Here is a 10,764-nt window from a genome sequence, read left to right as displayed (position 1 = left end):
TCCACTGGCTTCTTTGCCAGGCAAAATATGTTATTCAAAAGCTTGAGTGGAATATTGTTTGCATTTTGGCTGGCCAGTAAAGGCACCCCTCTTATGTGGGGTTTGTTCAACTTTGCGGCACAACCAACATGGCTCTCTGGCAGTGGTGGCACCAGGAGGGTGCAGACTGCATTGGGTGACATCACAGAGGAGGGGTGATACACACACATGCCGTTCCTGCCTTTTCTGATTCCTCACATGTCCAGCCTCTTCCCCACCTTGCAGCCCAGGGTGGACACTTGAGTGGCTGGTGCCCCCCCCCCCCCCAAAACTGGGTGAATCCAGGAGAAATGTAAAGTATTGCACTTAGCGCAAAATTTTTTAAATGCATAGATATAGAATGGGTGACATCTGGCTTAATGAAACGATGTGTGAAAGGGATCTAGGAGTCATAGTAGATCACAAGTTGAACATGAGTCAAAAGTGTGATGCAGCAGCTAAAATGGCCAATGCAATTCTAGGATACATCAGTAGAAGTATAGTGTCTAGATCGAGGGAAATAATTGTGCCATTCTTTTCTGCTTTGGATGGATCTCACCTGAAATACTGTGTCCAGTTCTGGGCACCACAATTCATTAAGGATATTTAGAAACTGGAGCATGTCCAAAGGAGGGCGACTAAAATGGTGAACCATGCCCTATGAGGAACGTCTTAGGGAGCTGGGGATGTTTAGCCTGGAGAAGAGATGGTTAAGGGGTGATATGACAGCCCTGTTTAAATACTTGAAGGGATGTCACATTGAGGAGGGAGCAAGCTTGTTTTCTGCTGCTCCAGAGACTAGGACCTGGAGCAGTGGACGCAAGCTGCAGGAAAAGAGATTCCACCTCAACATTAGGAGGAACTTCCTGACTGTAAGGGCTATTCGACAGTGGAACACACTTCCTGGGAGCGTAGTGGAGTCTCCTTCCTTGGAGGTCTTTAAGCAGAGGCTGGATAGCCATCTGTCAATGAGGATAGTATTCTGAGAGTTCCTGCATGGCAGAATGGGGTTGGACTGGATGGCCCTTGCGGTCTCTTCCAACTCTATGATTCTATGGGCACCACTTTTCCAGGACATGCCCTACATCTTTTGTCATAGCCTCCCTTTTCCTTGAAGGTCCTAGGTTGACAGTCAGGAGGCCCATCACATCACTGCACTGTTAATATTATTATTATACTGTACTCTTATAGTCCTGCTGTTCCACTTTTACTGCGCTGCCTGCCTCCTGTTGCATTTTGGGATTTGTAGTCCAGTGAGGCCCAAGGGTTCTCTGGCTGAGAATCCTAAACGCCCCCTCTTTAAACTACAAGTCCCAGAATGCAACAAGAGGCAGTCCGAGCCGTTAAAGTGTAAGAGCAGCACTATAAGACTGGAGTGTGGTAATAGGTGTGAAAACCGGAAGTGGAGGCCGGCGGCGGCGGCGGCGCCATCTTTGCCCCTGGCTCCCTCCCTCCCGTTGCCAGGGCAACCAGAGGCGTCCCTCCCTCCCTCTCGATGGCTTTGCCGGAGCCGGTGCGGAGGCGCCTGAGCTCCTTCAGCCGGACTGTCTTTGTCGATAGCAGCAGCACGAGGCCGGAGGGAGGGGGCCCTAACGTCCCGGGTGAGTTGTGCGTGTGCGCGCGCGCGTGGAGCGGAGCGCTTCCGCCAGACACAAAGATGGCGGCTGCGGCTTCTTCCTTCATGCACTGTAGCTGTAGGGCTGGACTGGGAAGCTCTAAACATATGAACAAAGACCTGTCTTCTGACTCTGGGCCGTTCTGTGGCACTATGCCCTTGTGGAGGCAAAGGAGGGAGTGCTGGGAGGCCTGGGAGTCCCCGCAACAGGATCTAGGCCCCCAAACTCTGCCCTTTATTAAGAGATTGTGGACTTCATCTCCCAGAAGCCTCTGCCATGTTGGCCAATTCTGGAGGATTCTGGGAGTTGAAGTCCAAAAGCCCTTAACAAAGAGGCACAGTTTGGGGACCACTGTTTTTAACCCAGGCCCCCTCGTCCTCCTTTTCCCCGGACACGTCCTCCACTCCAACCTTCTGTCCAGGAGGAATTCCAAAACGTCCTCCATTTTGAGCAGGACTCAGAAGCATGGTTTTATATTTCCAGGAGTGTTTTTACCTTTTATTTGGGAACGTCCTCCATTTAACAGTGCCCTACTTTTAATTACTTTCTCCCCAGGAAGAGTTTTCAAAATGTCCTCCATTTTGAGAAGGACTCAGAAGCATGGTTTTATATTTCCAGGAGTGTTTTTACCTTTTATTTGGGAACGTCCTCCATTTAACAGTGCCCTACTTTTAATTACTTTCTCCCCAGGAAGAGTTTTCAAAATGTCCTCCATTTTGAGAAGGACACAGAAGCATGGTTTTATATTTCCAGGAGTGTTTTTACCTTTTATTTGGGAACGTCCTCCATTTAACAGTGCCCTACTTTTAATTACTTTCTCCCCAGGAAGAGTTTTCAAAATGTCCTCCATTTTGAGAAGGACTCAGAAGCATGGTTTTATATTTCCAGGAGTGTTTTTACCTTTTATTTGGGAACGTCCTCCATTTAACAGTGCCCTACTTTTAATTACTTTCTCCCCAGGAAGAGTTTTCAAAATGTCCTCCATTTTGAGAAGGACACAGAAGCGTGGGTTTATATTTCCAGGAGTGTTTTTAGCTTTTATTGTGGTCATGAAACCCCCCATTTCGGTCAAATGCCCCCCATTTTGTGGTGCCTTGTCCTCTTTTGCAGTTCTATTGACTCCAAGAAGATGGGGGGGGGGGGGAGATGCAAAACTGGAAGTGACCAGAGGGCTCCTTCTCAGTTCACTTCCTCTGGTTTTGGGGGGCTGGCATGAGAGACCCAATTTCACTCGACTGAACCCCAAACAGTTGGCTTTGGCCTTCCAAGAGAAGCTACATTACCACACTACACTCTTATAGTGCTGCTATTCCACTTTTACTGCTCTGGCTGGCTCCTGTTGCATTGTAGGATTTGTAGTCCAGTGAGGCCTAAGAGCTCTCTGGCTCAGAATTCTAAATGCCTCCTCTTTAAACTACAAGTCCCAGAATGCAACAGGAGCCAGCCAGAGCAGTTAAGTGGAAGAGCAGCACAAGTATGAAAAAGGGTCTTGGGGCTAAATGTGGCCTGCAAGCCACTCTGACCGCTCTTTATTGCATACTGCCTCCCTTCTAATTATATACCCACATGTACTTTCAAGTCGCCTGTCTTATGGCGACCCCATGAATTTTGTAGGGTTTTCTTACTCAAGGGAGGCTCAGAGGAGTTTATCACACAAAGGAGATTGGGAGTTTATCCCGTGAATGTCCTGGAAAAACCACATAATTACACCTAATGATTTCACACAAAACCCACCATTAAAGTGGTCACAAAGAAGCATTAATGCACATCTTTTTACTTTCGGGATTTCAGCGACAATGCACTTCTGATATCACTTTATTTGCACAACTGTGTGTGATAATCACTCACGCAATTACTTGCCGTTTCCGTTTCATTTGCAAGATGCTTTAAATACACTTTAATCTCTCTTTAATGCCAAAATCAGCCCCAGTGTGATAAACTCCAGTGGTGGTTTTACCAGTTCCTTCCTCTGAAATATAGCCTACAGCACCTGGTATTCGTTGGCGGTCTCCTGTCCAAGTACTAACCAGGCCTAACCCTGTTTAACCTCCAAGATCAGATGGAATCTGGTGCCTTCAGGGTATTTACATCTTGCATTTTATTGTACTTAGTGGTAAAAATCATGAACCTTGAAACAGTTGTTCTGGAGAAACATCTCTCTTAACCCAAACCTCTGTTGTACATCTTTGAAGATTCAGTGGCACTAGGTCCAATGCAAGTGTGCCAACAACTGCAGTTTCCAGCATATAGAAGTGGCTGATGGGCTTTCCTCTTTGTGTCTCTCTAGATAATGAAATTGTTTCCAGTTTGCCCTTACAGATGTCCCTCTATTTCAACCTTTGTTTTTTCCCATTTTGGTGGGTATGCAATGTCCTCATGTTGCAGCTGAAGGTGAGTCCTCAAGACCCTAATATCATCTCAGGAGATTACCGCATATCGTTCTCAGAACGTTCTGCACGTAACGTGATGAGAACATTCCTGGAACGGATATTACTGCATTGAGTAAACTGGAACGTGATCAGAACGTGATTGGAACGCATTTTACCGCACAGCGCTTCCTTTTTCTTGAAACTGTTCTCAGAACGGTTTGCTGTATTACGTTTTGTGGGCTGTGTTCTGATGACGTCGCCATTCAGTGGTTGGACGGCTCGGGAGAGGCGTTGCTCCCAGGAAAGAGGAAAAAGGGAGGCTTGGGCCATGGAGCTCGCCTCTCCTGAGTCCTTCGGCTTACTGAAATCCCTCACCTCCCTTCCCCATAGGAATCAATCCAAAAACAGAGTTTAAAAGGAGCAGCGAGCCCTATGGGTCTTCATCTGGGGAGGCAGAGGTTGCTTGGCTATGGGGATGTCCTGCCATCTCTCTCTCTCCCCTCTTTCCCCATAGAAATCAATCCAAAAACAGAGTTTAAAAGGAGCAGCGAGCCCTATGGGTCTTCATCTGGGGAGGCAGAGGTTGCTTGGCTATGGGGATGTCCTGCCATCTCTCTCTCTCCCCTCTTTCCCCATAGGAATCAATCCAAAAACGGAGTTTAAAATCTCTCCGAGATGCAGACCCAAAGGGGAAGGGAGGTGGGGGATTTCAGTAAGCCTAGGGACTCTGGCCACCCCCCCTCCCAGCTTGTCTTCCCTCCGAAGGGAGTCCGAGGATTCTCTTGGGAGGGAAGGAAGGCAAGTCCCTATAAAACGTTGGGGCTTCATATGCTGGCATATGTTTGAAGAAAATAGGATAAAACCTATGTAACTTGATGGGCCAAGGGCAGAGTCCCCTCCTTGGCAGCCTGGGTTTTAAGGGAGCTCCACGGAGGTCCCTTCAAGCGGAGGGAAAGGGAGGGGACTGGACCAAGGGGAGAGCCCCTGCAGCCATTGCAGCTCTTTAAACCAGTTAGAAAAGAAGAGTCCTCTGCTGTCATCCCATTTCCTCCTGTGTGTGTGCATGTAATGTGTGCCTTCAGGTTGTGAGCTTCCCTCCCCGCTTTAACTCTTGTCTGGCTCTTTGCTATGGAATTCTGGGAGTTGTTTGCTTGCTTTTGTGTGGTGCTCCAAACAGAGGAGCTTTTGTGGGTTCCTTCCTGGAGGGAAGGAGGAGAAGGTCCTGGGCATCCCTGCCTCCTGCATTGTGACAGCACAGGAGCCCCACTGGACATGACACTAGAGGCCCCCTGCAGAAGCAGCCAGACCCTCTCCCTCTTTCTCTCTGCTCTGGTCTCTTCTTTCCCTCTCTCTTTCTCTCTCTTTCCCTGCTTTCCTCTTCTCTTCCTTGTCCCACCTTTCCTCCCTTTTTCCTTCCTTCCCTCCCTCCTTCTCCCCCCCCCTCTCTCTCTCTCTCTCACACACACACACACACCTTCCCTCACTGCAGTCGCTCGCCTGCCTGCCTCCCTGTCTCCCTGCCTCCCTGCCTGTCATTCTTTCAGCCAATCTGGAGACGGAGGAATGAGAGAACGGATTTGAGAACGGATAAGAATACCGCACACACTTCTTTTGGAACGTTCTCATCACGTTTCAGCTCGCTGGGAACACATTCAATCTGTACCCTCCTGGAACACATTTGGAACACATTTAAACGTTCTGAGAACCCGATTGGAACACATACGTGCGGTATACTCAAATGCGTTCCGTTCTCATCACGTGATGAGAACGTTCTCAGAACCCAGTGTGATAATCTTCATAGTGTCCATTGTTGTTTTCTTACAGTTTGTAGGAAAGACAAATTGGTTATTTCTCATTTAACTGCTGTAGTAATGAGATAATAAGACTTTCATTGAGGATGTACAGTGATAGATATTTTGTACAGTGGTAGATATGTTTCAGGTGAGTTTAAAAGCAGGTTAAATTTAACCACCACCCCCCCCCAATGATTGCTGTGGATTCAGACTGTACTGTGTTAGGATTACCTTGTCCAAATGAAGTATTGATATTTTCCTTCCCTTCTCAATTCCAGTATCCAGTTTTACCAGATTACTACAAGTTCATCCTTGTGACAATTGTTATATTATCGTCTCTGATTGAGATGATCCGTCTATACCTAGGCTACATGGGAAATTTGCAGGAGAAGGTATGTTCACATTCTTGGGGATCACTATTCTAAACTGCATGAAGTCTAAACACAAGAGTATTTAAAAGTCAGAACTCAGTGCCTTCTTCTCAGACTAAATTAATCCATAATATATATTACAACTTTTCATAAATTACAGTTATCACAAGCAAAGGTCAGAGAATTTAATAGTTAGCCTCAGTTTTATTGCATTTTAAATATATGTCAATGTAGTTATGCTGGATGCCACAGTTGCATAACAGACACGATGGACTAGTGGATTGTGATTCATTTCATCTATATGCCGCCTTTTTCCTAGGCGGCTCACAAAAAGAATTGTCTATAAACATTTTGAAACACAATTAAAATCATCCCAGTAAATCAGTAGATTAAAAACAATATAAAATTGTTAAAAACATAGGCAGATTAAAAATAAAGCACCCCCATAAGAAGCGTTGCTGCAAATAATTACTCATTAAAAGCCTCCCTGAGTCAAAAGATCTTTCCCTGCTGGCGAAAGAGGGCCAGCCTAGCCTTCTGTGGAAAGGAGTTCCAGAGGGTGGGAGCAGCCATTGAGAAGTATCTCTTCTGTGTCCTCACCAGATGAGTATGTGATGGTGGTAGGACCAAGAGAATGCCCTCCTCTGTGGATCTTAAGATTCTGGTAGAGTTGTATAGGGAGATATAGTATTTCAGATAGTCTGGAGCTAAACTGTATAGGATTTTATAGATCATGACCAGAACTTATGATGGTGCCTGGAAATGATCTGGTAGCCAGTGAAGCTGTTTTAACAAGAAACTCATATGTTCCCTGTAACGGGCCCCAGGCAGTATTCTGGCTGCAACATTTTGGACTCATTGAAATTTCTGAACAGTTTCCAAAGGCAGCCTCATGCAAAGGGTGTTCCAGTAGTCCCCTGAGGGACTCCACAAGGCCACAGAACAGAAGTCCTTCAGCATCAACTTCTGAGTCTGGCTGTCCTGGAAAGACCAAAATAATTTCAAGACACTACTCCCAAGTCCAGTCTCAGAGAGGCTGCCCAGAAGGATGTCATGGTCATTGGTATTGGTAATTGCTGCCGGTCCAGCTGAACCAATAGGGACACACTCCCTTGTCCATTTCCTTGAATAGGTCATCAACCAAGGTGATCAAAGTTTTTTCCATTTCATAACCAGGCCTGAAGCCAGATTGAAATGAATCTAATTAATCTGTTTCATCCAGGAATATCTGGAGCTGGTAAGGCACCACACGTTGTAGGATTTTGCTTGGAAAAGGAACGTTTGAGGCTAGCATATAGTTTTTGAGGATATTGGGATTTAGGAATATATACATATATTGTAATGGCTTCATCACAGGATCTTTTGGGCAAGCTGGAAACTGTTTGCTGCAGTGAGACACTCGCCCTTAACCATTCAGCCAGTCCCTCTGTAACTGTTTGCAGGAGCCAGGAAGGGGGTAAGGATCCAGTATACATATGGTAGCTCTCTCCTCTCACCTTCCCCAGGAGGTAAAAAATAATAGAGGGTGCTGTTTGTGTTTTTGCACTATGGATTGCACTTAAGCAGCCTCTGAGACAGCACAGCGTCTTGTACAAGTTTGTAACTAGCGTACTTCCCCAGTAGAACTGTAGCTATTGTGTTCTTGTCTCTCCCCTTGTCAAAACCATGGTCTCTATTCATACCTTTTGTTGTTTCTGTAATTACTGCCTTCCTATTCTGAAGGGGGCTACATGATAAAAACTTGCTACTTGAGCTCAAAGCCCCTTTGATGCCAACATGAAGTGAGACAGATGAGATGGGATCAATACCATTTCCCATCTACTGCTGTTCAGAGTAACTAAGGGATGTGATACTTCCTATTGAAAGAGAAAAGTGAGCAATTTGTGTCTATTCCCTCCATTCCCTTAATATTGCCTCATTCTATTTGTGTTCACTTTTTTCTCCCTGTCATTGGAACAATATAAAGAATGACATCTAGTTGAAGCATCTGACTGAAAATCTGATAATGGCAATTCATCTTGGATTGTCTTTAAAGTCATAACAGTAACAATAGGGCAAGAGCTTTATCTGCAAAAGAGTATAAATAGTGGGTCACTGTAATGTGTCACTGAGACGCTGCCCACTGAGATTTTGAGTCCCCAAATTTATATTTTTCAGAGTGCATTTTGGACATTTAATCAGTAGAATTTCTATACCATTGTGTTCTTCCTTTGAGTTATAATGTTTTCAGGAGGCAGTATTTTGATAATTCTTTCCTCCTTTCATAGGTTCCTGAACTGGCTGGTTTTTGGCTCCTGAGTATTCTTCTGCAACTTCCCTTAATTCTCTTCCTGCTTTTAAATGAAGGTTTGAAGATCCAGCCGCTGGAACGAGCAGTGAACATCATCTTTATAATGTTCCTTGCATTCCAGGTCATTTCTGCATTCCTTGCCCTCAGAAGAATGGTAAACCAACTGGCAACTCGTTTCCATCTTCATGAATTTGACCAGCTAGGTGATGATTTGCCTCCTGATAAGCTAGCCTGGAAGAAAAGGAGGCTGGAATCTTCATGGGTTGTGAGACCACCTACAGAAGAAATTTTTTCAGCAAGTGGTGGATGGGAATCTGCCATGAGAGCTTGATGGGTTATGAAGAAACCATTCACTGGTGCACCTGGGGTTTTGTGCCTTCATTATATGTTTTTTGGTGAATCTGACTTGTGTATTGTTCAGTCTTCTTACAAATAACAAAAGCACCTGTTCTTCTACAGGAATTTGTGAAATCATTCTGCTGTGATTATAAACTTTAAACACAAAAAGATATAATATGAGGATGTACAAACTTGTGCAGTTTGCAGGCATGATTCACAAACGGATGATCAGTCTGTTTAATCTTCATGTTATCTGTCTGGAGTAATCCATATGGATGTCTTCATTTGTACTTTCAATGGAGGGAAAGTGTTATATTCAAGCAGTTGGATTTACAGTTCTTTTGGAAATGTGGAGGGTTTTTTTTAAACATTGCTTAATTTTTAAATATGTGTGCCAAGGGGCTATATTCTTAATATTTCAATAATGATTGAAAGAGAAAGTTTTGTAAAATATAATAAAAAATGTTTTAATATATTTGTTCTAACTTTAATAGGCAAGTTAGCATTCCACACTGAAAGGTTATCACAGATGCCATGCCTGTCCCAATGCACATTGCTTCTCTATAACAAGAGAGACTTCATAGAGTGTATACCATCTCTCTATATCAGTGGACTGCCCACTTTCCTCTTGGGTGACAACCCTAGCACACACACATCCCGTGCATATTTTTTATCTTAGATCTATTGTTCTAGTGCAAATTCAAAACAACCAATCTCGGTTGCTGCTCTCTTTGCACCCAGTCACCTTGCAAGCAACAACCAAAAAGTTTTTTGCTTGTGCCAGCGCAGGTGAGAGGCTGCTTGGTCATGGCTTGACTGGCCACTCAGTTGCTTCTCCCTTTGCATCCTGTCACTCTGGGAACAGCAACTGAGCAGCTGGCTGAGCAGTGACCAAGAAGCCTCTCACTCATGCCAGCCTTGTGGCAAAGTCTAGTGCGGACAAAAGGCCTCTTGGCTGTTGCTCAGCCAGCTTCTCAGTTGATGCCCCCTTTGCACCCAGTCACTTTGGAGCAACAACCAAGTAGCTGGCTGAGCAGTGACCAAGAAGCCTTTCACCAGTGCCAGCCTTGTGGCAAAGTCCAGTGCAGGCAAAGTCCTTTGGGTTGCTGCTCCCACAGTGACCAGGTCCAAAGAGAGAAGCTTCTCCTCCAGTGAGGAGGGACTTTCGATCCTTTGACGGGGCAGAGAAGGGTATAGCCAGTGTATATGTACAGGATTTACAAAGACCACATGCTCCAAACTGGACACTGGTGTGGACAGAGAAAGGAAGAAATTTGACCAAAGGAACCACTCCAAGAATTATAGAATCATACAGTTGGAAGAGACCACAGGGGCCAAGTCCAGCCCCCTGCCAAGCAGGGACACCAGTCAATGCACCCCCAACAGATGGCCTTCCAGCCTTTGTTTAAAAATCTCCAAAGAAAGAGACTCCACCACACTTTGAGGCAGGATATTCTACTGTTGAACACCTCTGACCGTCAGGAAGTTCCTCCTGAGATTTAGGTGGAATCTCTTTTCCTGTAGTTTGAATCCATTGCTCTTTGTTCTGGTCTCTAGAGCCATGAAAAAGAAGCCCATTCCTTCTTCAATATGAGATGTCTTCAGATCTTTAAACATGACTATCATGTCCACTCTTAACCTTCTTTTCATCAGACTAAACATTCCTAAGCTGCTCCTCAGGACATGGCTTCCAGACCTTTCACCATTTTGGTTGCCCTCTGAATACATTCCAGCTTGTCAATATCCTTCTTGAACTGAGGTGCCCAGTTCTTGCTTCTCCCTTTGCATCCTGTCACTCTGCAGAGTGCAGGGAACTGTCCAATTAAAAAGATTGTATGTACAGCGCTGTGTAAATTTACAGCGCTTTATAAATAAAGGTTAATAAATGTTGGCTTTCTTGGCTGCTGCATCACACTGCTGAGTCATGTTCAGCTTGTGGTCTACTAAGACTCCTAGATCCCTTTCACA

The 10,764-nt window shown here is 45.2% G+C and overlaps 1 protein-coding gene across 4 annotated transcripts; it reads left to right on the top strand.

Moving 5' to 3' along the window:
- Positions 1–1,471: 1,471 nt before the first annotated feature.
- On the top strand, positions 1,472–9,193 carry LOC149313472 (transmembrane protein 17-like). 4 transcript variants are annotated; one of them, XM_089523218.1, is made up of 5 exons: positions 1,472–1,619; positions 3,922–4,025; positions 6,075–6,188; positions 7,524–7,623; positions 8,579–8,743. In XM_089523218.1, the coding sequence occupies exons 1-5, from the start codon at positions 1,514–1,516 to the stop codon at positions 8,644–8,646; spliced, it is 492 nt and encodes a 163-aa protein (XP_089379344.1). In that variant the 5' UTR covers positions 1,472–1,513; the 3' UTR covers positions 8,647–8,743. The 4 variants fall into 4 exon arrangements, with proteins under 4 accessions (XP_089379344.1, XP_089379345.1, XP_089379343.1 ...); XM_089523219.1 differs by lacking the exon at positions 8,579–8,743 and adding an exon at positions 8,435–8,519; XM_089523217.1 differs by lacking the exon at positions 7,524–7,623 and having other exon boundaries at positions 8,579–9,193.
- Positions 9,194–10,764: the final 1,571 nt, after the last annotated feature.

Source organism: Sceloporus occidentalis, unplaced genomic scaffold (assembly GCF_023333645.1).
Source record: "Sceloporus occidentalis isolate IW3139 unplaced genomic scaffold, rSceOcc1.0.p SCAF_4, whole genome shotgun sequence".
In the NCBI taxonomy this organism is placed as follows: Eukaryota; Metazoa; Chordata; class Lepidosauria; order Squamata; family Phrynosomatidae; genus Sceloporus; species Sceloporus occidentalis.
This window is presented reverse-complemented; position numbering and strand designations above follow the sequence as displayed.

Bases quoted from the DNA above. Each gene is read 5' to 3' on its own strand.
- LOC149313472 (XM_089523216.1), top strand. From the start codon at position 1,514: ATGGCTTTGCCGGAGCCGGTGCGGAGGCGCCTGAGCTCCTTCAGCCGG. The intron at 1,620-3,921 runs GTGAGTTGTGCG...GTGTCTCTCTAG, and splicing joins AGGGGGCCCTAACGTCCCGG to ATAATGAAATTGTTTCCAGT. The intron at 4,026-6,074 runs GTGAGTCCTCAA...TCTCAATTCCAG, and splicing joins TCCTCATGTTGCAGCTGAAG to TATCCAGTTTTACCAGATTA.